This window comes from Scyliorhinus torazame, chromosome 3 (genome assembly GCF_047496885.1).
Source record: "Scyliorhinus torazame isolate Kashiwa2021f chromosome 3, sScyTor2.1, whole genome shotgun sequence".
Classification (NCBI taxonomy): domain Eukaryota; kingdom Metazoa; phylum Chordata; class Chondrichthyes; order Carcharhiniformes; family Scyliorhinidae; genus Scyliorhinus; species Scyliorhinus torazame.
The window spans coordinates 145,230,173-145,257,043 of NC_092709.1; the positions used below are offsets into that span (position 1 = coordinate 145,230,173).

Below are 26,871 nucleotides of genomic sequence, written 5' to 3' on the forward strand. Positions count from 1 at the left end.
CCTGGAATCTTGGTGAGTTACTGCAGTGCATCTTGTAGATGATACTCACGGCTGCCATTGTTCGTTGGTGGTGGGGGGTTTGACGTTTTGTGGAGAGGGGAGCAATCAAGCGGGCCGCTTTGTCCTGGATGGTGTTGAGCTTCTTGAGTGTTGTTGGAGCTGCACTCATCCAGGCAAGTCGAGAGTATTCCATTACACACCTTACTTGTGCCTTGTAGATGGTGAACAGGCTTCGATTGACTTCCAACCACCACAACCATCTTCCTTTGAGCCAGGTATGACTCCAACCAGCGGAGTATTTTACACCTAATTCCCATTGACTACAGTTTAGCTAGGGCTCCTTGATGCCGTACTTGGTCAAATGCTGCCTTTATGTCAAGGGCAGTCATTCTCACCTCGCCTCTAGCATTCAGTTCTTTTGTCCATGTTTGAGCCAAGGCTGTAATGAGGTCAGGAGCTGAGTGACTCTGGCGGAACCCAAGCTGAGCGTCTGTGAGCAGGTTATTGCTGAGTAAATGCCGCTTGATAGCACTGTTGATGACTCCTTCCATCACTTTGCTGCTGATGGTGAGTAGACTGATAGGGCAGTAAGTTGCTGGGTTCGATTTGTTCTGTTTCTTGTGTGCAGGACACCCTGGGCAATTTTCCACATTGCCAGGTAGATGCCAGTGTTGTAGCTGTACTGGAATAGCTTGGCTAGCGGTGCAGCAAGTTCTAGTCTTCAGTACTATTGCCGGGATATTGTCAGGCCCATAGCCTTTACAGTATGCAGTGCCTTCAGCCATTTCTTGATATCACGTGGCGTGAAGACTGACATCTGTGATGTTGGAGACCTCCGGAGGAGACCGAGATGGATCATCCACTCGGCACTTCCGGCTGAGAGTTGTTGTGAATGTCTCAGCCTTGTCTTTTGCACATATGTGCTGGGCTCCTCCATTATTGAGGATGGGGATATTTGCCTCCTCCTCCGGTGAGTTGTTTAATTATCCACCACCATTCATAGTCCTGTGGCAGGACTACATAGCTTAGATCTGACGTGCTTGTTGTGGAATCACTTAGCTCTGTCTATTACTTGCTGCTTATGCTGGTTGGCACACAGTAGCCCTGTGTTGTAGCTTCACCAGGCTCACACCTCTTTTTCTGGTATGCCTGGTGTTGCTCTCCTGCACTCTTCATTGAACCAGGGTTAATTCCCTGGCTTGGTGGTAATGGTAGAGTGGGGGATATGCCGGGACATGAGTTTGCAGATTGTGCTTGAATACAATTCTGCTGCTGCTGATGGCCCACAGCGCCTCATGGATGCCCAGTATGGAGTTGTGCCAAGTCTATCCCATTTAGCACGGTGGTAGTGTAACACAACACATTGGAGGCTATCCTCAATGTGAAGGCTATAGTCTGACTATAGTCTGGTTGCTTTGGTCTATTTGCTATTGTGCTGGATCCTGGCTATGGTGTAGTTGCTATGGTGCCGGATGCTGGCTGTGGTCTGGTTGCTGTGGTGCTGGACACTGACTGTAGTCTGGTTGCGATGAGGCTGGATCACAGCTGTGATCTGGTTACTATGGCATGGACCCTGGCTGTTGTCTGGTTGCTATAATGCTGGATCCTGACTCTAGTTTGGTTGCTATGATCTAGTTGCTTTGGTGCTGGACCCAGGCTGTAGTCTGGTTGCTATGGTGTTGGACGTTGCCTATGGTCTGGTTGCTATGGTGTTGGACCCTGCCTATGGTTTGGTTGTTATGGTGCAGGACCCTGCCTATGGTCTGGTTGCTATGGTGTTGGACCCTGTCTATGGTCTGGTTGCTATGGTGTTGGACCCTGCCTATGGTCTGGTTGCTATGGTGCAGGATCCTGCCTATGGTCTGGTTGCTGTGGTGCTGGACCCTGCCAATGGTCTGGTTGCTATGGTGCTGGACCATGCCTATGGTCTGGTTGCTATGGTGCTGGACCATGCCTTTGGTCTGGTTGCTATGGTGCTGGACCATGCATATGGTCTGGTTGTTATGATCGGAGTGTTGGGTTTGATGCAGTCAATCGCTACAGGAGGAGCAGCTGTGATTGGCTGCCCGGCTGGAGAGGGCTGCATCCTTGGTGCAAAATGCCTGCGCTGCTGCTCCGAGTTTTATTGTAACCTCCCCCCACCCTGTCAGTCTGCCTATTTCCACACTGACAGACGTTTAAGGAAAGGCAAAGGCGGCCATCTCCACTGCTGTCTGACTCCACACAGCCGGCAGAAGGCTGGTGAATATGGAGAATCAGGACAAGATCGCTGGAGAGGAGGAAGAGGAGATGTCGGGAGCAAATGGAAGAGCCCCCGGATCGGCCGCCGACAGCAGGCAGCGGCAAGCCGAGCCCGAACAGAGAATGGTCTGGAAAAACGTGGTCCTGATGAGCCTGCTGCATTTGGGCGCCGTGTACTCGCTGACCCTCCTCCCGCAGGCTGAGCCACGAACATGGCTGTGGGGTAAGTGTCCGCACTGACTGCGCCATCCATCCCCTCCCCCAAACCAGCCGCCGGCTCAATCTCCACTCAACACGGAATTTAGTTACGAATAAAAAAAGTCAACGGCCCCGGAGTGAATTTAGTGCCTGTTTTGTGTGTGTGGTGGGGGAGAGAAATGCGACCTTTGCAGTGAGGAGCAGGTTTGTGTTGCGGACGGGCAGGCACGGGCTGGCGAGCACTTGGAGTAAAATGGTCTGACTGAACCAATAAAGCAGCAAACCATGAGTGATTATTAGTCGCAATAAACGAAGCTTAATGGGCATCGCTGCTGGTGTTTGGAGGAGCACGGGTTGGGTATAATCAGGTGTTACAGTGCGGGCTGTATCGAGTCGGCAGTGCTTCAGAGAGATCCCAGTCCCAATGACGCATCATGTTTGATTCCTACACAGGAGGTGTCTGTCTGGGCAGAGAATAGGTTCACATTGGTCCTTAATTATGGGATCGTGTGAATCATTAAGAGCAGTTACTGGGGTGTTTACTTTCGTCCCGAGAGAAATAATTGGATGCTGGATATTGGAGGTGCCCTTTGAACGACGAGTTGCACTTGTATAAGCAAGCAATCAAACATAGCGTAGACGCGGAGCCACCATAATAAGCTGTTGGGACAGGTGATCGAAGAGCTCCGCGAAAGAGGTGTCAACGTTTTAAAAGAGGAGGGGATGCGTTCCTGAACCAAGCTATTCGTTTCACTCTCCGACCATTGTCGACACCTGAAAAATTCTGTACCTTTTCTTGAGCAGAATGGTAAAAAGAAAAACAGAGATGATTTAAAAGAGGTTTAAAAAAAATTAACTTTCCGTTAACTCCATCGTCTTATAATCGCCCCAGGGGATTGCGGTGTTGTCATATTATTTAAACATACTTCAGGCAGAAATGGATGATCGATAATGGAATCATCTTGGGTTTCTTTTATTTAGTCATTTTTTTGTAAACTAGACTGGAATAATCAATAATTGAAACTGGAATTATTACCTACAACTTGTCATAAACAAGAGTTTCATGTTGCATGAAACGATGACAATCGTATCCCCAACTTGGACAGGAGAGTATATATGTGTCTATATATGTTGGTTTATGATGTGGTTACATATGCCATGTTGAAACAACATTAACCTCAAAAGTTCCAAATAGTGCCTCATTAAGAGTAAATAAACATTAATGATTTGTCAAGTGTCACCCTCCTGGCTCTCAATTAAAACATGTAAGATTTAGTGATGTGTTGATTCTTGCCTGCATACACAATTTGACTGCACGCAAGAAGCATTGTGAGATTGATTAAGACCTATTGAGATATCTCTTGTATAGATAAACCCTTAATCTTAAAATAAGAGAATAAACCCATGTTTCATGGCATAGCTACAAGTGTAACTAAATCAGTTTGCCACAGATTCTAAACTATTCCAATATCCATGAAAATGATAAAGATTACTGCAGCTACAGATTATGTTCATTAATTCGAAATGACTTTTGTAAAGAGCACATTAGAATGTATTGTAGCACTAAGCATTAGGGAGCTATACAATTTAGATATGCAGCAAATCTACCAAGATTTACTATGTATAGTACAACGATTAATGCAGATTGGGTCTGATCAATTTGGATGTACATGTGAAAGTTATTATCGTCAGTATTAAGATTAACCATGATTATTGCTAAAGAATCTAAAGTATACACAGAAGCTGTTAAGGTTATTAGGGTAAGGGAAAATTAATGTGCTAAGGTATGGCAAAACAAACAGTTTGGTGTTGACAGGTTTTCTATTAATAACAGTTGTATTGTTTGGAACAATAGTGAATGTACAGTTCACTGTCACAAGAAACCTTCAAAGTTCCCTGTGAGATCTGTGCACTGAATTCATATATTATGCTAAAGTATGCTATATCATGATGTGCAGGAGTAATACGTCGAATGAACTACCCAGTGATGGTGCAATAGCAAAACTATCACTGTTGAAAACATGACTGAGCGGAACAAATTCTGTCAAGAAAAAATCAAAACTTCAGTGGTGTCTACAACAAATAGTACATAGCCATCAAGTTATTTATAGGCAGCACACTCACCTCTTGAGTTCAGCTGAGAATGCACAGAGCTTCTCGTCAATAGTTCATGACATCATGAGAACTGCTCAGTTGTTCCACTCCTCTGTAATACACTGACAGTCACTCCTGTTGTCAGTAAAACCTCCGACACTTCGACCACTTTATTAATCAAAGTTTTACCCAGACATCTTTATTGGCGGGGTGAACAAAGGACATGTGCATGACACTCTATCAAATTTATTTTAACTAACAGTAAAATCAATTACCCTTAAATTATCCCAAAATATTACTGAAAGGTCCCAAGATTCATAAAACTAACTGTGCCGATGGACTGTCGCACTACGGGTTCCATTCTCTGGGTTTTGATTCCCTCAGGATCTTTGTTGCACAGGTTCGTCTTGCATGCTGCTCCCTTCCGTCTCTGGTCAGTCTTGCAATCTTCTCGATCACCTCTATGCCGAGTCTTTGCTAGGATGTGTTCTGGGGGAACCACCAATGTTCCCTTCCCTTTGCGTCTTTCCAGAAAGTTCTCTGGCCCTCAGTCAATGAGGTCTCGGGACGGGTTCACAATACCCAGTGGAATTGTTGATGGGTGCATAAATATCAGAATCTTGGGCTAAAAATCATACCACTTAACCCAAAATACAAAGATTCCACAAAATCAAAAAGCAAAAATTTAAAAATACAAAAGTAATAAATAAACCAGAGTCCTTAATACATTCATTGTAGGAACCTTACTGCGTTCCTTTGCGATGTCGGATTGCGGTTTCTGTGTCCAGACACTGCATCGGGTCTTTCTTCCATCAGGTGAGCTTTAGTGTGAGGATGGTTAGGTTGAGAGCCATGAGCAGGATGCCGATTACAGTCAAGTGTGACAGGAAGTGGACCATGGGTGGATTTGAATGTTGGAGCTCCAATCCCAGAAATCCTCCCACCAAGTAGTGACTCTAATCTCACTGATATTTCTTTAGGTTTCCCCAGTGTGTTGCAGACTATGATGCAGGTCTTGTGTGGACAATTGTGTCCTAATTTGTTGTAGTTTTCAGGCAGAAGTGCTATTCCCGTATCAAATTTTTCAAAATACTTCCCCCAGAGTCTTCTGAATTCCTTGCTAGCATTCATCACCACTTTCCCTCTCCTGTGCATATCTACAATTGTCCTGTGCAATTTTAATTAAACCTATCCTGGGGATGTACAGACTGATGCAGAAAGTGGTGTTGGCGACGTTGCATGATGATGCCCCATACTGGTATTACCTTAGCCAAGTTTTGATACGTTAGTCTCCCTCTCCTATAGGATGACATCACTTTCCAGATTCCGAACTGCTAGGGTACAATTTAGATCGGTACTTGTCCAGAATCCAAACAGAGCATGTTCATTTTAAATATACTGGGTACGGACATACATGCTCTGTCTGTGTACTCCCATTTGTCCAGACTGGTGCCTATGAGCCTCCCTTCTTTCTCAACCACATATGATAGGGTCCCATCATACCCTATCCACATGACACTTTATGACTCCTATACTTTCTGCCTCAAAAACTCTCAAGCCAACTATGCCATTTAGATTACGGGAATCCCTAACACAAGCCCTAATGCTATCCCCGGGGTTCGTCAACAGCTATCGTTAGACCAGACCTTGTGTCAAGCGAGGGAAATTGGATCCAGAAATGAGACCTGAATGCGGCCGGCAATTTAGGGGTTAAACAGACTGAGGGAATAATGCCTGCTAGCACACCTGGCTGTGTTACATTGTCCCATGCTTTTGTGGGTGGGGGGGGGGGGGGGGGGAATTGCTATGTAAATGCAAATATTGTCTTTGTCTGCCTGTGATAGTGGCATGAGAGGTGCATGTTCTGTTAGTGTTTAATGGGAACTAGTGTGTTAAGGTTAAGGAACTGCATAGTAATCTGTTCTTTTTAGGATTGAAGTTTAAATATTGTTTCCTTTTACTAAAGTTTTGTTTATAAAATAACCAATTTCTTATATTATCACTCCTGGAACAAATTGATCTTTCCGCACCGTCTTAAAACATTTTAAAAAAGTACATTCTCTCCGTGTCTGCGTGGGTTTCACCCCCACACCCCAAAAATGTGCAGGTTAGGTGGATTGGCCACGCTAAATTGTCCTTTAATTGGGTACTCTAAATTTAAAGAAAAAACATTACAAAAGATTTAGCTCTGGGCTGAATGGCCTCCTTCTGCACTGTATGTTCTATGTTCTATATCCATTGCCCATATATACTGCACAGCGTTCGATTCTGTTGCCTGACATCATCTTCCACCCTCCCCTTTGCGATCTGATTGATAGTTTGGGTGTGCTAGCACAGTAACCATAAGTCTTGTTCCCAGCCAAATCTCCCTCAGCATACTGCCGAGTGTTCTCATTTAAACTTTCCATGGTTAGTTTAACTTGTCGGGTTAGGGCAGCATGGTGGCGCAGTGGTAGCACTGCAGTCTCACGGCGCCGAGGTCCCAGGTTCGACCCCGGTTCTGGGTCACTGTCCGTGTGGAGTTTGCACATTCTCCCCGTGTTTGCGTGGGTTTCGCCCCCACAACCCAAAGATGTGCAAGGTAGGTGGATTGAACACGCTAAATTGCCCCTTAATTGGAAAAAATGAATTGGGTACTCTTAAATTTTTTTTTAAAAAGAACTTGTCGGGTTAAAACTCTGAGCGTTTGTCCAAATCAAGTGTGTTAATAGTGGATACCCCTTCTCCATACGCAGTTACCAAATTACTTAGGATTTCTCTTCTCTTGTGCCCATTTGGCCTTGGTTTATCCTCGCCCTTGTCTGTAACTGTCTTCCTGCCCAGCAGCTTTTGGGTCAAGTGGAGGTATAATTCCCTGAGTGGAGAGGGGCATAAGTCTGGTGGTTGTGTCCTGACTAGATCCACCGTGACTGTTACCAATTCGTAGTGTGTGTTGTCGAATACCACCTTCCCCGTATGTTTTAATACCAACCGTTTGGAATCCCTGGAGTGTTTTCTGGACAAGTGGGGAGGGTTGGACTAGCAGTTGGCCTTAACCCATTTCTAATTGTGTAGTAAATATACTCTTGGTTTATAATCGGGGTACCTCTGCCCTAATTCCAGCTCTTTCTCCGGGCCATGGGCTAGATATGTTAACTCCATACACTCATGGTTAGTGTATCCTCACCACTCACTAGTGAGGATTGTCCTTGGGCAGCAGTAATCAGAGCTCTTATTATCCTTCCTGTAAACCACCCTCTGGTTGTTGCACCCATATATTACAGTTTTATTGGGGTGTACTCATAGGATACGATCCTCACACTCGCAGGTGTCTGGTGGGTTGAACCACATGTATCTGGGGTACACTAGACTGATTATTTGGTCATCAATCAAAATTCCTTCTGTAGCTAGGGGTTCTTGTGACCATTCCAGAGAGAGGAATCCCACGTAGCATACGATGAGTATGTAGTTAATTCTGCCAAGACATCAAGGTAACACCTGTTATTATTCATCAATACCTGATCCCTTTATCCTTCTACCAGGTACTGGCTCACACTCATACAGACTCCTGTCCCCCCCCCCCCCTTTCTTTTTTGATATCACCCCAGAATCTGAGGTGTCCAGTTCCCTGTGTTTAATTTGCACCTCCTGGCGATGCTGAGGTTTTGTGGCTGGTACCACAGAACTGGGTTGTTTATAAATCCGTGTTTAATAGTTTGCTTTCCTGGCGTCGATGAGTTGAATGGTAGAGTCATACAGCTACAGGCCGTGTGGAGGACGAGATGAGTCACACAGCCAGAAGCTGTGTACGTTACAAGATATGTAGGTATGATGATAATCACTTATTGTCACAAGTCGGCTTCAATAAAGTTAATGTGAAAAGCCCCTAGTCACCACATTCCGGCATCTGTTCGGGGGTGACTACCGTTTGGTGTCGGACAATGGGATAAGATCTATATGATAGGACGGATACCAGTCATTGGAGTGTCGGACAATGAAGTGGGTATGCGGATCGTATGTGTATGATGATGACTATCAGTCACTGGGGTGTTGGACGACGAGATGAGTATGTAGAGTAACACAGTTAGAAGCTGTGTACACAACGAGGTGTATATGTATGATGATGATGGCTACCAGTCATTGGAGTGGTGGACAATGCAGAGTCACAGAGCTAGAAGCCGTGTACCTAAAGAGATATACATGTACAACGACAATGGCTATCAGTCATTGGGGTGTTGGACAATGAGTTGAATATTAGGAGACACAGAACTAGAAACTGTTGTCACAAGGAGATATCATCTATGTATGATGAAGATGGATATCAATCATTGGGGTGTCATACAAGAGATGATATGTGTAGAATCACACAGCCAGAAGCTGTATACCTAATGAGATTAGGTATGATGTAGGTGTATATCAGTCATTGGGGTGTTGGACCTAGTGGTCCCAGGAATTGGACATTGGCTCTCTCAAACATTGTGTCTGGAGAATAATAGAAATTCAGGGATGGCGGAATGTGGATGGGTGTAAGGGGCAAGGGGTTTGCTATGGGACCTAAAGTTAAAGCAAATACAATGGACACTATACGCTGAGAACATTTAGTGTTGGTTTCAGTCTATATGTTTCAGTTCTGGTGTCATTTTCTTTTTTTATCTTTTAAAATTTAGAATACCCAATTCATTTTTTCCAATTAAGGGACAATTTAGCGTGGCCAATCCACCTACCCTGCACATCTTTGGGTTGTGGGGGCAAAACCCATGCAAACATGCGAATGTGCAAACTCCACACGGACAGTGACCCAGAGCCGGGATTGAACCTGGGACCTCGGCGCCGTGAGGCAATAGGGCTAACCCACTGCGCCACCGTGCTGCCCATCGTTCTGGTGTCTTCTTGCTATAAATAGTGAATCTTTTAAATCTTTCTTCATAATAGTTGATAGAGTCTAGTTTTATTCATATAGGGGCTAGTTGAATGCATAAAACTAATAAGCAAAATATTAAGAGTAGTCCTGAATGTGGCAACTCTGTCATTTCTCATATAATGAATTAACCATTATATTCCATTGTATTCAATACTGAGAACAGTATTCCTAGTGTAATCAACTAATTCATTTTTAGTGAGATCTCCGCCAAGCTATGGAATGTGGCAAAGTGTGAGAAATAAATTAATCTTATAAAAACATTTTATTATTAAAAATAAATTCAGAGTACCCATTTTTGTTTTTCCAATTAAGGGTCAATTTAGCGTGACCAATCCACCTAACCTGCACATCTTTTGGGTTGTGGGGGTGAGACCCACGCAGACACTGGGAGAATGTGCAAACTCCACACGGACAGTGACCCAGGGCCGGGATCGAACCCGGGTCCTCAGCGCCGTAGGCAGCAGTGCTAACCACCATGCCACCCTGAGAAAAACATTAGTAGTAACTCTGTTCTTTTCCAAAAGCTACCGTCCAAGTATATTGTTGCCCCTGGAATGTGAAGGCAAACTTATACTGGCACTGGTGGTCTAAGGGGATCGACCGGAAGCTGTTGCTGAAGTCCAGCATTGTGAAATACTTGGCATGTGGAGCGTGTCTCATCATGGATTTAGGGCTGGTCACTACTGTGGGGTTGTGATTGGGGTCTTTTGGTTCAGGGCCTGGTAGTTGATCGTTAGTCTCCATGACCTGTTTGGATTTCCTACCGGCCAAATCGGGGAATTATTGGTGGAAGCAGGATTCCCTGTTGTAACAAAATGCTTATCTGTTTTGCCACTGTTTCCTCTGCATGCTTAGGGATGGAAGCTGTACTGTCTTTGGGGTTTTGGATCGGGGCCTTCTCTGATGACTTCCCCTATCATTTGGCCACAGTCGCATTTGTGGCCTGCGAATGCCTGTGTGTACTTTGCTAATGTTCCCTGTGCCCCTGGGTCGTCAGTCATCTTGGTGGGTTTGATTCGTAATTCCCCAATGGTGGAAATTCTGTCTACATATTTCCCTGTGGTTACCTCTGTTGGGATTCATGTGTTTGGGCCATTAACCATATGCAGCAGTTGGCTGGATCAAACAAAAGATTGCACTTATGCATGAGGTCGGACCCTAGGATATGTTCTGCTTCGGGGGAAGGTTGACTAAGATGGCTGGGTGGTAGCACACCAGGTTTCCCAGCCTGAATTCTAACTGGTCTGTTTCTGACCCTTTCAGCACGTGGCCTGTTACGCCACTCAGCATTATCTTCTTTCGGGTTCGCCATGTGTTACCCAGGTCATGCGATGTGTTAAGGGTAGTGCGGGATCCTCCTGTGTCCCATAGGAACCCAACGTGGTGCCTCTTACCTCGGCTTGTACCAGGGGTCTCCCTACACTATCCCACTTGGCATTACATACCCAAATCAGTGAGGCCTGGCACCGTCACAAACTCTGTTCTATGTCTAACTGAGGATACCGGTTGTAGGGGCTATTAAGTTACTCTACAGAGGTTACTGTGGCCTGTCGGGCAGGTCCCTCTAGTGGTATGGGTTAGGGCCACTGGTCGGGAACTGCTGGTGTGTTGGTGGGTGCCCTGCACTCTCTCTCACAAAATGGCCTGTTTGACTGCAATTGTAGCACTGCCCCTGTGTAGGTGCATTTCTGGGGTCTGCTCTGGGCTGTTCCCAGTGTCTGGGCTTAGGGTACTTGGGATTTTCCCTGGGCTGCTGCCCTCTGTTGCTGGGATTAGGAGGAATATATGGGGACAGGTATCCTGTGTAACTGTGTCCCTATTCTTGTCCCCCCCCCCCACTTCCCACCCCCACATTCCGCCACACCAGGCCGGGATGTGAGTTTGGGCGGAAGGGGTTTATTTTCCTGTGTTGGGGGGGGGGTCTATCTCTCGTACCTCCCTCGCTCATCCTCCTGATTTTATCGGGCAAATCCATATTGTCACACTACGTATCCTTCAATCAATTTAACTGTTAATCATTGGGGAGAGAGTGAACTGAGAATACCAACTTAAAACAATGGTTGATTTACATTGTTTGACCTGTTGAATCCAAAGCAATCTCCTTCTATTAAAATTATTATAATTCCAAGTTATTGTTTGTACTAAAATGGACGTTTCAACTTTTCTTGACTAAATTATTAAGAACACAGGAAATTGGGAATTTAGTACTTAAACTTTGGATTGTTAGATCATTTGAATTAAACCAGTTTGAATATCTAGCTAGGACAGACCATGTTTAGCAAATTATGCACTTTTTTTTTTGGCCGGTTTTAAAAGAAGAAATCAGGAAGTCAAAATAAGTTAGATGGCTACCTGGTATATCAGATAGTTATCATGAGGAATTACTGCACTTGCCTGCAGGCAACTCATGGCTTGGGTATTTCTCTGGTTTGGTATTCATGCTTTATCTAATCCAGCTTTAAGTGACCATGGGCAACATCACAGTCAGATAGATACCTAAGAACAAATTATGGCACATAAAACAGTCTTATTATTTCATACCATTATGGTTCAAAGTAGTGAAAGTTCAGAATCCTGATATGTATTGATGAAAGTAATTGCACAGCTAAGTATTTTTTTAAATTGTTTCTTCACTATAAACAGTTGTAATTGGGAAATGTGCAGAAAATTTTAAATCATACTTTCCTTTGCATTGTAGAAATTTCTGGACATTCCACTCAAAAGCTATATTTTTTAAAAACAAAACAGATGATCTTGAACATTCAGTAAGATTAGGGTTTTTTTTTTACAGTTAAACCTGATTGTGATAATCTTATACCTAAATATATAAAATACTGCAGAAAATATCAGTTTTCTCCTGTGTGGAATATGAATTTAGATATCACCAATTTGAAAACTGAAGTGTGCTTATTTAGCACACAAGAAGAATGTTGCACAGATGGTGAGTTAGTGGGAGTTTGGCTTAATTTTGTCCCTGGTGTTTACATGGGTTGAACAGCCACAAGGGGTATGTAGACTTCTGACTATCAAACTGCATTGCATGTGCAACATGACGAGACCAGAATTGGTATATTCAGGCATTTACAATCTACCTACATAAATGTAGATTCAAAATTGTCATATGTACATAAATTGTAAATCCTCCAATTGTAATGACAGTTCTTTAAATTTGAATTGTAGAACCTTTTTTGAATAGTGGAATTTTTTAATAGTAAATTCACACATAGTGAAACTTTGGTTATAGTGAAAAGGATCCATCTTGTTATTTATCAAGCAATTCAGTAGGGTGATGCTTTTGTTATGAAAATATGGCCGAAATCTGGATGCTAATCTACCATTGTTTAGCCCATAACAAGGGGGTGTTTGTTAACCAATCAATGGAATTGTCGTCTTTAGTCTAACTTTCTTTATTAAACCTCTTAATAAATAGATGTGCATTTAAGTTCAGCTACAGTGTCATAGGATTACCAACTTATTTGCTCTGCTTCAAATGAGATTGACGTTCTGGAGAAAAACAAAAAAATGCTGCAAATACTCCGCTGGGGTGCCAGCCTCGGTACCGAGAGAAACAGAATTAATGTTTCAGGTCACAGGCAGATGCTGCCTGGCTTGCTGAATATTTCCATTATTTTCTGTTATTTCAGATTTCCAGCATCTGCAGTGTTTTGATTTTGTTGACATTCTGGTGTGTATAGAAAATTTGCTTTGGATAGGATATTTCATGAATTAATGCAAAGAGCAGAGCAAATTCAATCTGCACCAAATGCCTGAAGTAGCTGAAAATGAACTTCTTATAAAATTGTCAGTAAGTGACTTTCAAATCAATTAACTCCTAGATTGTAATATTTCTGACATACCCAGAATTATTTAGAATACGTCTACGTACTTGCAGTGCAAGAGGCAGTGCCACATAATTTTTATAACATAGACAATTTTTTCAGATCCTGGGCGTCATTCTCCGCCGGCGGGAGTCTCCGTTCTGCTGGCACCGGGGGGTTTCCCGACGGCGTGGGGCTGCCCCACAATGGGAAACCCCATTGACCGGCTGGTGTTACGGAGACTCCCGCCGGCCGGTCGGCGCAGAAATGTGGCGGGGCGGGTAGGAGAATTTCGCCCCAGATTCATGCAAGTTTTTGCACAATATTCCTCAATTGTTTGCACTGCTTCGGACATTCTGAATTCTCCCTCGGTGTACCCAAACAGGCGCTGGAGTGTGGCAGGAGATTTTCACAGGAACTTCATTCCAGTGTTAATGTAAGCCTACTTGTGACAATAATAAAGATTATTATTATTATTATATGTCCGCAGAAGCCCTGCTGCTCATTTACATGGGCAACTGAAAAGAAAATCTGGCATGTGTGATACAGCCTCCCACTTTGTTATTACCCATTTTATGCTGTTGCCCAGATTAAATTCATCCCTATCCTCAGCTAATTAAAATGAGTTCAGCGTTATGGGGGAAATGGAGACGCAAATACTGGAAATCTAAAACAAACCCAGGAAATGCTGAAAGTACACAGTGGCATGTGTGTTAGCATTGACACCAAAATACATGTTATTTCAGGTGTAGGCCCTTAGATGGAACACATAGGAAACATCAACCACCTTTTCTTTTCAGATGCTGTCTGACATGTTGTATATTTCCATTGCTTTTTCTTCTGGGGGGGAGTCACTGGACTAATAATCTAGAAACCTAGGGGGCAATGCTCTAGGGACCTGGATTCAAATCCCACCATGGCAGATGGTGTATTTGAATTCAATAAAAATCTGGAATGAAAAGTCTAATGATGACCATGAAACTATTGTCGAATGGCATAAAAACCCATCTGGTTCACTGATGTTTTCAGGGATCAAAGGGTTAAATTGACTCTGAACTGCCCTCTGAGAATGGCTGAGCATGTCACTCAGTTCAAGGGCAATAAATGCTGGCCCAGCCAGTGATCCCCACATCCCCATGAATGTTTTTTAAAACAATGATAGGTTTTAGCCAGACTTTCCCCCTGTTTGCCGTATAAGTTCTGACCTGACCATCATCTCAATAAATCTCTTTACTCAAGTGGCAATTATCTCTTGGGGTAAAGAATGATTCTCTTTGAGTAACACAGTATACTGGTGTAGAGAATGCAACGTGAGGGAACAGTGACTGAAGGAAAAAGGACTGTGAAGGTGTAGAACTCACTTTGCATCATGGGTGGCACATCCCATCTGCACAGACAGCAAGTGAAGTGCCATGGTACTAATCCAACCTATTGTGTTTTTCCACAGCTTACCTTTGTTTCATAGTTACGGCTCTTGGAGTGACAGCTGGTGCGCATCGTTTATGGAGCCACCGATCTTACAAGGCAAAGCTGCCATTGCGAATATTTCTGGCTGCTGCCAATTCCATGGCTTTTCAGGTGACTCATGACTTTTAAAATGGATGTTGAAACTAGCAATTCTATCTTGTGTGTATTTGTTGTAATTTGAGGTTGCCACCAATAGAAATCCAGCTTTATAAAAATAGATTTTATTCCCATTTTAATTTGGTGTGAATAAATTATTTGGAGCGTATGAATTACTGACATTTGCACCGGAATTCGTTTTACATAGAATTTCATAGAATTTGCATCACAGAAACAGGCTGTTCAGTCCAACTGGTTAATGGTCCTCCTGTGCTGGTTAATGGTCCACCTGCCTATTTCACCTGACCCGGTGTATTTTTACTGGAAATAAACCAGTTTGAATAGGGTTTAATATCCATGATGCAGTCACAATGGGCTGAAGGATCTTTCCTGTGCTGTAGACCTCTATGACTATTGTGTGCAACTAAAATATAACTTTAACCTATGCAGAATAGGAGACTAGCTGTGAATCCTGTGAAAGCTGTGAATTAGCACTCCTACCTACTCTGTGATGGAATAAGATGAACTGCAAATACATTTCTGACTGTTACATAGTCTCCATATATCTAAAGAGCCACGGGATCCAGTTTATATTGCACAAAAGATCGAACATGAGTCAGAACTCATGCTGTGAATGGGATTTAAGTTATACAGACTGGCTGTTCATTACAGTCCTTGTTTATACACACCTTAGCTGAAGGATTGAAATTAGGTAAGTGTTGATTGTCACTGGATTTGTGTTTCTGGGTGAAGTTTAAAAAAATATATATATTTTTATTCAAGACCTTTTGCATTCATTCATGACAATATCAGAATACCAAACATCAAGATGTACAGAAACCAGAGGCTTCCAACATGCCCCGATACCAACACCCCCAACTCGCCCTGCCTTCCTAATTTTTCTCTCTTATACCCCTGCTGACCCCATAATTACCCTTGAAGAAATCAATGAACGGTTTACACCTCCGGGTGAACACCTCCTCCGACCCACGCAAGGCGAATTTGACTTCTCCAAATGCAGGAATTCTGCCAGGTCATTCACCCATACCCCACCTTTGGCGGCTCCGGGTCCCGACAGCACAACAAGATCCATCTCTGGGCTCTCCGGGAAGTAAAGGCCAATACATCGGCCTCTCTCCCCACCTGGACTTCTGGATCATCCGACACACTGAATATCGCCACCTCCAGACTCGGGGCCACCCCACACCCAGAATCTCTGACATCACATCCGAGAACGCCCTCCACCTCGACAACAGCTTGTCCTGCAACACCGGAGGTGGCATCTCGAGAAAGCTGGCACCTCTCTCTAAATATAAATGCAAGACTTTCTTTTTCTTTCTTTTTAAAGTTAATAATGCAGTGAAATTAATGTGCACTGAATGTTCAGTGCTAGTTATCTTAAAATAAATGTTTTCAAGCCTGTTGCTTTGGGTAAACATTATGGTAAACCTATTTGTTTACTGATAGCTAATGGGAACTGTGATGGTGAAAGGCAACCTTCCGTTTTAAATTTAAAAACTGAAGAAAGGTCTGAATTATCATCAATTTTTTAGTGCTTGTTTGCCATGACACATGTCTGTGTCCAGTCGGCAAGTGTACTGTACTGGGATTAATGATGCAGAGGTACAGTGTGACAGTGCTCACATCGCATAGCACAGCTTTGCGTCAGGTTGTGGTATTCCCACATAATGAGCACTGATAAGTGTGGAGCAGAGGTGACTGCTTTCCTGCACAAAGAAAGTAATAAAATGGTTAGTTGAGTTCATGTAATTCTTCATTGCCCATTTTAAGTTATTATTGCCAGAGACCATATTGCAGAATATGCAAAATAATGTGGACTGATCAAATGATTGGGAAGCAAAGAAACTTCAGTTTAAGAAAAATATTTTTTGTTATTTGGTAAGAAATATTAAATAATATGCACTTCTCTGAATCCCAACCACAATCTTGGTTAAAGCAGCCAATAGGTCCTTGAGGAGGAAGGACCTGAAACATTTGGGTTTTTTTGGCTCCGAAAGTGAGTGATCTTCTTGAGAAATGTTAAATAGTTATGAGTATAGAAAGAAATAATCCTGATTATTAAATTTTAGATTTATTGTCACGTGTACCGAGGTACAGTGAAAAGTATTCTGCATACAGTCTAGGCAGATTGATCCATGCATAAAAAAACATAGGACATACGATAAACACACAATGTCAATACATAGACACAGACATTGGGTAAAGCATATGGAGTATAGTGCTAACAACAGTAAAGAAGATGTGTATAGTGATCAGTTCAGTCCATAAAAGGGTAATTCAGGAGTCTGGTAACAGCAGGGAAGAAGCTGTTTTTGAATCTATTAATGCATGTTCTCAGACTTTGTATCTTCTGCCCAAGGGAAGAGGTTAGAAGAGAGAATAACCCGGGTGAGAGGGGTCTTTGATTATGCTGCCCACTTTCCCAAGGCAGCGGAAGGTGTAGACGGAGTCGATCAATGGATCGGAGGCAGGTTCACGTGATGGACTGGGCTGTGTTCACAACTCTGTAGTTTCTTATGGACTTGGGCTGAGCAGTTGCTATAGCAAACTATGATGCAGCTTTCTATGGTGCATCTGTAAAAATTGGTAGAAGTCCATGTGGACATTTCCTTAGTTTCCTGAAGAAATATAGGTGCTGTTGTGCTTTCTTGGTCGTAGCGTTGACGTGAGTGGACCAGGATAGATTGTTGGTGATGGGTAAACCTAGGAATTTGAACCATCTCCACTTCGACAACATTGATGCAGACAGGGGTGTGTATGTCACTTCACTTCCTGACATTGAGCAGGAGATTGTTGTTGTTGCACCATGCCACTTGGTTCTGTATCTCCCTCCTGTATTCTGACTCATCGTTTGAGATCCATCCCATTACGGTTGTGTCATAAGCAAGCTTGTAGATGGAGTTGGAGTCACATTTTGCCACTCAGTCGTGTGTGTATAAGGAGTATAGTAGGGGGCCAAGTACGCAGCCTTGCGGGCTCTGGTATTGAAGATTATCATGAAGGCGGTGTCGTTGTTTATCCTTACTGATTTTGGTCTATGGGTCAGGACGTCGAGGATCCAGTTGCAGAGGGAGGAGCCAAGTTCTAGGTTTTGGAATTTGGATATGAGCTTGGCTGGGATTATGGTGTTGAAGACTGAGCTTTAGTCAATGAATTGGAGTCTGACGTAGGAGTCCTTGTTGTCGAGGGATGAGTGTAGGGCCAGGGCAATATCATCTGCCATGGACCGATTGTGGCGGTATGCGAATAGCAGCGGATCAAGACACTCTGGAATGCCCTGTATTACCTATTACCTAAAAAGTGTTTTGATGAAATATCATCAACCTGAAACGTTAACTATGTTTCTCTCCATAGAGGCTGCCTGACCAGCTGTGTTTTTCCAACATTTTTTGTCATTTTAAACCAGTAAGAATTATGATTGAAATCAGGATTTCTTTTAACAGTAAAGTGACATAGGCAGTACCCCTGGAAAATTAAAGAATCAATTGAATGCTCTAATGGTGATATTGGAATTCCTCTGGATGGATGAATGATGATGTGTTGACTGGCCTCCATCATTTGTAACTAACTTATGATCTTTATTTGTTCCTACCCTGGTTAGTTTGTAATTTATGACACTGACCTGAAATATCCCTATTAGCAACCAGACATTGGATCAATCAGATTTGAATGAACTTTTGTTTGAAAGTGTTCACTGCTCTGTAAACTGCTCGATGTTGTACTCTGGGTTGATGCAGGCATGCATGAGTGAATGCACGTATGGATCTTCCAGTTGGCTAGCTTGTGCTTTGTCTTACAGAGTTAAGGGAGCAAAATTTCTGAAGATATGCTGGGAGAGCAGCAGTAGTTCAGGAGAACCCTTTGAAAATTCCAGCCAAAAATATGTTTTGATGTTTGAAATTTGAGAATTTTGTGTAGTGGCATCATACTTCATCTCCCTGTTCCTGATATACATGTAATTGTGGTAGGCTATATTAGGGGTATCGCGGTACCTAGGTGGGATGTACCTTATACTGTAGTATGAGTGGTGGAACCTGCCTGCTGGTTTCACCCAGCAGGCGGAGCATAAGAGTCTGTGTTTCACCCACCGCAGTCATCCTGTACCGGAGCTGCTGGGGTAACTTTAATGAACAAAATTGAAGAATGGCTGCTCTCCGCAAATCTACAACTCAACCCCCACGCGGCAAATGTAGCAGCAACTTTTAAACATTGGCTGGCATGTTTCAACTGGTACATCAGGACGGCCCCGACTACCCCCACAGGGGAACAGAAAATGCAAGTACGCTACTCAAGGGTGAGCCCAGAAATCTACACGCTTATCGAAGATGTGGACAGTTTCGAGGACGCAATGACTTGGTTAAAAGAGCACTACGTCCGCACTGTGAATCAGGTATATGCTCGCCATTTTTTAGCTACCAGACGACAGATACCAGGGGAATCACTGGACGATTTTTACCGTGCATTGTTAGTGTTCGGTAGAAACTGTAACTGTACACCAGTCTGAGCCCATGACCACACCAAACTCTTAATACGGGATGCTTTTGTTGCGGGCATGCTGTCCTTTAAAATCTGCCAGCCACTTCTGGAAAACGACACGCTAGGGTTTAAAGAGGCAGGGAAACTTGCGCACTCCCTAGATGTAGCCTCCCGCAATGCCCAGGCCTACGTTCCTGACCGCGCGGTACCCGCATGGACAGGGTGGATCCCACCCGCGGCCGATTCCAAAGCACCCCTAAATTCCCCACAAGCTTGTGCAGTGCGGCAGCCAGGAAACGCCGGGCCGGGGGGGGGGTGGGGGGGCGATGCTATTTTTGTGGGCAAAACAAACACCCCCTGGCAACGCTGCCCGGCCTGATCTGCAAGGGCTGTGGGAAGAAGAGGCACCTGGTGGCAGTATGCCAGGCCCGGTCGGCCGCCGCTGTCTCCACAGGCGAACCGGGCCTGCTGCCATTATTATCCTTGCAGGCCATGTGCGAATCATGGGGGCAGCCATCTTGGATGACGTCTCATGACCCCGACTCGGCTGGCCATGTATTGCCCGACGAGAGATCTCAGCTTCTGCCACAACTTGCCTCAGTGACACTGGACCAGTCTCGGCCCCGAACGCTTTCAACCGCTATGACGTCGGTACTCATCAACGGGCACAAGACATCCTGCTTGATCGACTCTGGGAGCACGGAGAGCTTCATCCATCCCAATACTGTAAGACACTGTTCCCTCGCTGTACACCCGATTAAACAAGATCTCCCTGGCCTCTGGGTCCCACTCTGTGGCGATCTGGGAGTACTGCATAGCCAACCTCACGGTCCAGGGCGCGGAGTTCAATAACTTCCGACTCTACGTCCTCCGCCATTTCTGCGCTGCCACACTCTTGGGACTGGACTTACAGTGTAACCTGCAAAGTTTAACGTTCAAATTCGGCGGCCCCATACCCCCCCTCACTGTCTGCAGCCTCGCGACCCTCAAGGTCGACCCGCCTTCCCTGTTTGCAAACCGTACCCCTGATTGCAAACCCGTCGCCACCAGAAGCAGACGGTACAGTGCCCAGGACCGGACCTTCATTTGGTCGGATGTCCAACGGTTACTAAAGGAAGGCATTATCGAGGCCAGCAACAGCCCCTGGAGAGCTCAAGTGGTGATTGTAAAGACCGGGGAGAAACATAGGATGGCCATAGACTACAGTCTACACCTGTTGATCAACAGGTATACGCAGCTCGACGCGTACCCTCTCCCCCGCATATCTGAAATGGTCAACCAGATAGCGCAATACAAGGTTTTCTCCACAGTAGACCTTAAATCAGCCTACCACTAGCTCCCCATTCGCCCGGCCGACCGCAAGTACACTGCATTCGAAGCAGATGGGCGGCTCTACCACTTTCTAAGGGTTCCCTTTGGTGTCACAAATGTGGTCTCGGTCTTCCAACAGGAGATGGACCGAATGGTTGACCGGTACGGTCTGTGGGCCACGTTCCCGTACCTCGACAGTGTCACCATCTGCGGCCATGACCAGCAGGACCACGACACCAACCTCCGCAAATTTCTCCATACCGCAAAAATCCTTGACTTAACCTATAACTGGGACAAATGCGTGTTTAGCACCGATCACGTAGTGATGATGGAGTCATAGGCCCAGATCCAGAACGCATGCGCCCCCTGATGGAGTTTCCCCTCTCCCACTGCCCCAAGGCCCTGAAACGTTGCCTGGGCTTTTCTTATTACGCCCAGTGGGTCCCCAACTATGCGGACAAGGCCCGCCCACTAATCCAGTCCACGTTTTTTTTTTTTTTCCCTATCAGCAGAGGCCCACCAGGCTGTCAGTCGCATCAAAGCAGACATCGCCAGGGCGACGATGCACGCAATCGATGAGTCCCTCCCCTTCCAGGTCGAGAGTGACGCATCAGACGTAGCTCTGGCTGCCACCCTCAATCAGGTGGGCAGACCCGTGGCCTTCTTTTCACGCACCCTCCACGCCTCAGAAATCTGCCATTCCTCCATTGAGAAGGAGGTCCAAGCCGTCGTCGAAGCTGTGCGGCATTGGAGGCATTACCTGGCCGGCAGGAGATTTACTCTCCTCACTGACCAACGGTCGGTAGCCTTCATGTTTGCCAATGCATAGCGGGGCAAAATTAAGAATGATAAGATCTTACGGTGGAGGATCGAGCTCTCCACCTATAATTACGAGATCTTGTATCGTCCCGGGAAGCTTAAGAAGCCTCCTGATGCCCTGTCCCTCGGCACTTGTGCTAGTGTACAAGTAGACTGACTCCGGACCCTCCATGACAGCCTCTGCCACCTGGGGGTCACCCGGTTCTTCCACTTTGTTAAAACACGCAACCTGTCTGTTATAACCTGCCTGCTTGCCTTTGGCTGGGGACTAATGACAATCCCACAATCCTGTGGGAGTATGAGCTTCCCCAATGAGGGGGGCGGAGAAACCATTAATAAACTCCAAGTATAAATAAAGTTGGAACCAGCAGGAAGGAGTGCGCAGCAAGGGAAGTATAATATATTATATATGTTATTGTAAATAAATGTTATTACTTTGTATCCTTAAAACTCGTGCTGGATTCTTCGTGGCCCTCACAAAACTGGCGACGAGGATGGGATCCTCTTGGGGACGCGTGTGATTGTCCCGGAAAAAGGCCAGGAGCTGATACTGAGAGACTTGCACAATGGGCATCCAGGTGTGACCAAAATGAAAATGTTGGCCTGGAGTTATGTCTGGTGGCCAGGCCTCGACACCGACATTGAGAAGGTGGCCCAAAACTGCTCCATTTGCCAGGAGCATCAGAAGCTTCCGCCAGCCGTGCCCCTACATCACTGGGAATGGCCAGGGCGGCCTTGGGCACGCTTGCATGCAGATTTCGCAGGCCCTTTTCAAGGATCCATGTTCCTTCTATTAATCGACGCCCAGTCTAAATGGCTAGAGGTGCATAAGATGCAGGGGACAACGTCCTGCACAACAATTGAAAAGATGCGTTTGTCCTTTAGTACGCAAGGACTCCCCGAGGTGCTGGTTACGGATAACGGCACTCCATTCACGAGTGAGGAGTTTGCGAGGTTCATGAAGATGAACGGCATACGCTATATCCGCACTGCCCCTTACCACCCGGCTTCAAATGGGTTGGCAGAGCGCGCAGTGCAGACATTCAAACGAGGTCTAAAGAAGCAGTCTTCTGGATCAATGGACACGAGACTGGCTCGCTTTTTGTTTACGTATCGGACCACCCCCCATGCGGTGACTGGGGTAGCTCCCGCAGAACTCCTCATGGGCCGGAGACTTCGCACCCGCCTCAGTATGGTTTTCCCGGACATTGGTGCAAAAGTACGCCGCACACGAGAACGGCAGGGACAGGGATTTTCTCCACATCGGCCGATTCGGCAGTTTGCGCTCGGTGACCCAGTGTTCGTTCGGAATTTTGCTGGTGGTGCCCAGTGGGTTCCTGGCGTAATCTTTCGCCAAACGGGCCCTATATCTTACCAAGTGCAAGGCCAGGGTCGTCTCCAGCGCAAACATGTAGACCACGTTCGGTCCAGAAGACTATCCCCTCAAAAGATTCCCCGCCCCCGGAGCTCGTGGATTCTTCGTGGCCCTCACAAAACTGTCTTACTCCACGAGGAGGTCAGGGCCGTAACCAGAAACTGCCAAATCTGTGCGGAGTGCAAGCCGCACTTCTACAGGCCAGAGAAAGCGCACCTGATGAAGGCTTCCCGTCCCTTTGAACGCCTCAGCGTGGATTTCAAACGGCCCCTTCCCTCCACCGACCGCAACACGTATTTCTTAAACATGATTGATGAGCAATCCCGGTTCCTTTTCGCCATCCCCTGTCCCGACATGACGGCTGCCACCGTCATTAAAGCCCTCCACAGCATCTTTCCCTGTTCGGTTTCCCCGCCTACATCCATAGCGATAGGGGGTCCTCCTTCATGAGTGACGAGCTGCATCAATTCCTGCTCAGCAAGGGCATTGCCTCCAGCAGGATGACCAGTTACAAGCCCCGGGGAAACGGGCAGGTAAAGAGGGAAAACGGGACAGTCTGGAAGGCCGTCCTACTGGCCCTACGGTCCAGGAATCTCCCAGTGTCCCGATGACGGGAGGTCCTCCCCGATGCACTTCACTCCATCCGATCACTACTGTGAACTACTACCAACGAAACACCTCATGAACGTCTCCTTGCTTTCCCTAGGAAGTCCTCCACGGGGACCTCGCTCCCAACATGGCTGGCAGCCCCTGGACCCGTCCTACTCCGCAAACACGTACGGGCCCACAAGTCAGACCCACTGGTCGAGAGGGTACATCTCCTCCATGCTAACCCCCAGTACGCCTATGCGCACCACGACGGCCGACAAGACACAGTCTCCCTCCGGGATCTGGCCCCTGCTGAATCCCCCCCCCCCTCCCCCACAGACACACCAACCCCAACCATTTTTTCAACGGCACACACCACTGCAGCCCTCTTCCCAGGAGGATCCGTCCTCCCACTGGCCCCATCCGGATGCGGTGAAGCTGAAGACGACACACTCCCAGAGCCACGGATGCCCGAGCCGACGCCAGCATCACCACCGGGACTGCAACGATCGCAGAGGACGACCAGGGCCCCCGACCGGCTGATAGTTAGATTGTAAAATGAACTTGTCAATAATTGTCTGTAAATATGTGTATTGCATGTAAAGGCACCGAAGGGTACTGTTATAACCTCTACCACTGTAAAAGCAAGGCCACCACCCCCACCGGGGACACTTTTTTTTAAACAGTGGGTGAATGTGGTAGGCTATATTAGGGGTATCGTGGTACCTAGGTGGGATGTACCTTGTCCTGTAGTATGAGTGGTGGAACCTGCCTGCTGGTTCCGCCCAGCAGGCGGAGCATAAGAGTCTGTGTTTCACCCACAGCAGTCATTCTGTACTGGAGCTGCTGGGGTAACTACTTGTTCATTAAAGCCTTCAATTGGACTACAATCTTGCTTCAGTAGTGATTGATCGTGCATCAATAATGTAATGCCCATGACTTCCAGCTCCCTTGCTAAGTGATAAAGCAATTGCAGGGGATCGAAAGGTGGTAGTGTTATCTTCCAGTGGGATGATGGAATGCTATTTTGGTCAGAGTTTGATGACTTTGTGAGGGGTGGGGGTGGGGGGGGTGGGGGGGGGGGGGGGGGGGGGAATAGAGCCACCTAGCATTTCTGAACCAAATTGTCTCCAGTAATGGCACTTTAACTTCCCACAACATCCTTTTAACAATCCATTTCATTATTCCACATCATTGCTGTATGAAGTCACTGAGCTTTGCAGATGTTTTTTCCATTCCCTTTTGATGGTAATTTGTATTTCATTTGTTCTCAGGATGTGGATAACACTAGCAAGGAAGGCCGGCATTTATTGTCCATCCTTAAATGCCCTGAGATTGGTATGGTTGGCCTTCTCCTTAAACTTGCTGCAGTCCTTACAGTGATGGTATTTTCACACTGATATCAGGTAGGGAACTTCTGGATTCTGATCCCTTGATGACGAAGAAACAGTGCTGCAGATCCAAATCAGGATTTTGAGAACCTGGAGGGAAACTAGGAGGCTGATGGTGTTCCCACACATTGCTATTCTTTATCTTGATGGTCGAGATTGCATGTGTTGAAATAATCTTGCTGACTTCCGGTGGAGGCCATGAACTGATCGGTCGCATACCACGTGGCTCCCATTTGGAGGCTAAGGTTTTGACCCTTTCTACCTGGTTAATGGGAGTTTTGGTGAGAAAAAGTGCAAAGTAACTGGAGTATGTTGATTTCTCCTCCAATGTGGAATGTCAGCGGATTACAGCACCTGACTTAAATCGAAGAAAGCAGCGTCTCAAGAGATGGATGGCCCTTGTGGCACAGCAGCAGAAAGTCTGGCAGAGCTTGCTGTGTCTTCGTCGCCTTCCGCACTGCCTCTGAATCAGTTGATCGATTCATCAAAGGGGAATTTAAGAAGCATTGGCAGGAGATGCAGGAGGACCTGTCCAAGGCGATTTGAGGGAGTGGTAGCCCCTCTTCGTGGGACTTTGGAATGGGTTGAGCAGCGTATGGAGTCACAGGGTACAATGATCTGAGAGGTGGAGTGGGCTGATCAGTGTCAGGATCGTGTCTTTTGAGGCGGAGGTGGCAAAACTGGGAGAGGCTCAAAAGTTGTCCAAGGCAAGAGTGGATGGCTAGGAGAATCGATCCAGGCGGTAAAATGTATGAATAGTCGGATTGCCTGAGGGAGTCAAGTGTACAAGTGCCACCGACTACACTGATGTTTGGGGAGGGAGTTTTCGGGAGGCGCCTCGAGGTGGATCGGGCCCACCAGTCGCTATGTCAGCGGCTGAGAGCGGGAGAACCGCTGCAGGCGATGATCGTCTGGATGCATACGTTTCAGGAGAAGAAGCAAATTTTGAGGCGGGTGAGGTCTACATGGGACTGTAGCTGGGCGGGGCATCGGATAAGAATCTCATTTCCAACCTGGCCAAATGGCAAGAGGGCTTTAATAAGGCCAAGGTGGTGTTCTTTGGAGCAAGGTTCGTTTCGGGATGTTGTACCCGGCTAAACTGTGGGCAACATATAAGGGCAAAGAACATCATCAGAACATGCCAGAGGAGGTGAATGACATTGTCAGGAAGCATGGTTTGGGAGGTCTACTGGACGAAATGTGTTTTTTAAAAAAAAAAAAAAAAAAAATTTGTAATGTGATTGTTATTGCTGCACATGATTTAGCTGGGCACTTATTTGAACCTTAACCCTTATATCTTACTATTTATCATTCTCACATCAGATTATTATTACCAAGTGCTGTCTGCTATCTACAATCAGCCAAGATTCAAACAATACAGCACCTCAGCACCTATAAATATTTCTGATTTTAAAATAACAGGTTAAAAGAAATAGGGGGAGTGGGTAAGGAGGTGGATTTGAGACCAGGAAGAGATCAGCCATGATCTGATTGAATGGGCTTGAAGGGCTGAATTGTCTACTTCTGCTCCTAATTCCGATGTTCCTACGTCCTATGTTTCGATGTACCCGTCGACAACACAGGTTGCTGCTCTATTTGTTAGGGTCGATGGTGGGATGGTTACAATTCCTGTTTGGGCATTGTGGGGGGGTCATTTGTGTGGATCTCCAGGTGGGGGTTGCCATGCTAGCAGGGATGCTGGTAACCGGAAGCAGTGTGGGAGAGGCACTGCAGCGGGGTGGATAGGCAAGTTGGGGAGGGGTTCGGGGGGGGGGAGGGAAAATGGGAGGAGGTGGGTAAGAGGTTTGCAGGTGTTTCTGTGGCTGGGTGTAGACTGGAACGGAGGTGGAGGCCAACTTGAGTGAGCCTGAAGTTGAGAGGGGTCTGGAGTTAGTGGGATTTTTGTGCTAGGTTGGGATGGCAGACTTTAATAGCGGAAGGAGGGGAGATCCACCTCCTGTGAGTATGATGACCTGGAACATGTGGCGGCTGAATTGCCCGGTTAAAAGATCCCGGGTGTTTGCACTTGAAGAGCTTCAAGGTGGGCGTGATCCTCTTGCAGTAGACCACACTTGA

At 46.0% G+C, this 26,871-nt stretch overlaps 1 protein-coding gene across 1 annotated transcript in view; it reads left to right on the forward strand.

Annotated features, from left to right (window-relative positions):
- The first annotated feature begins 2,069 nt into the window (after window positions 1-2,069).
- Window positions 2,070-26,871, forward strand: part of LOC140408736 (stearoyl-CoA desaturase 5-like) — a 92,663-nt gene continuing 67,861 nt past the window's right edge. Inside the window, exons 1-2 of the mRNA XM_072496361.1 lie at window positions 2,070-2,464; window positions 14,699-14,829. Of these exons, the coding sequence (XP_072352462.1) occupies window positions 2,248-2,464; window positions 14,699-14,829 (348 nt within the window). The 5' untranslated portion in view covers window positions 2,070-2,247. The remainder of the gene's footprint in view (window positions 2,465-14,698; window positions 14,830-26,871) is intronic.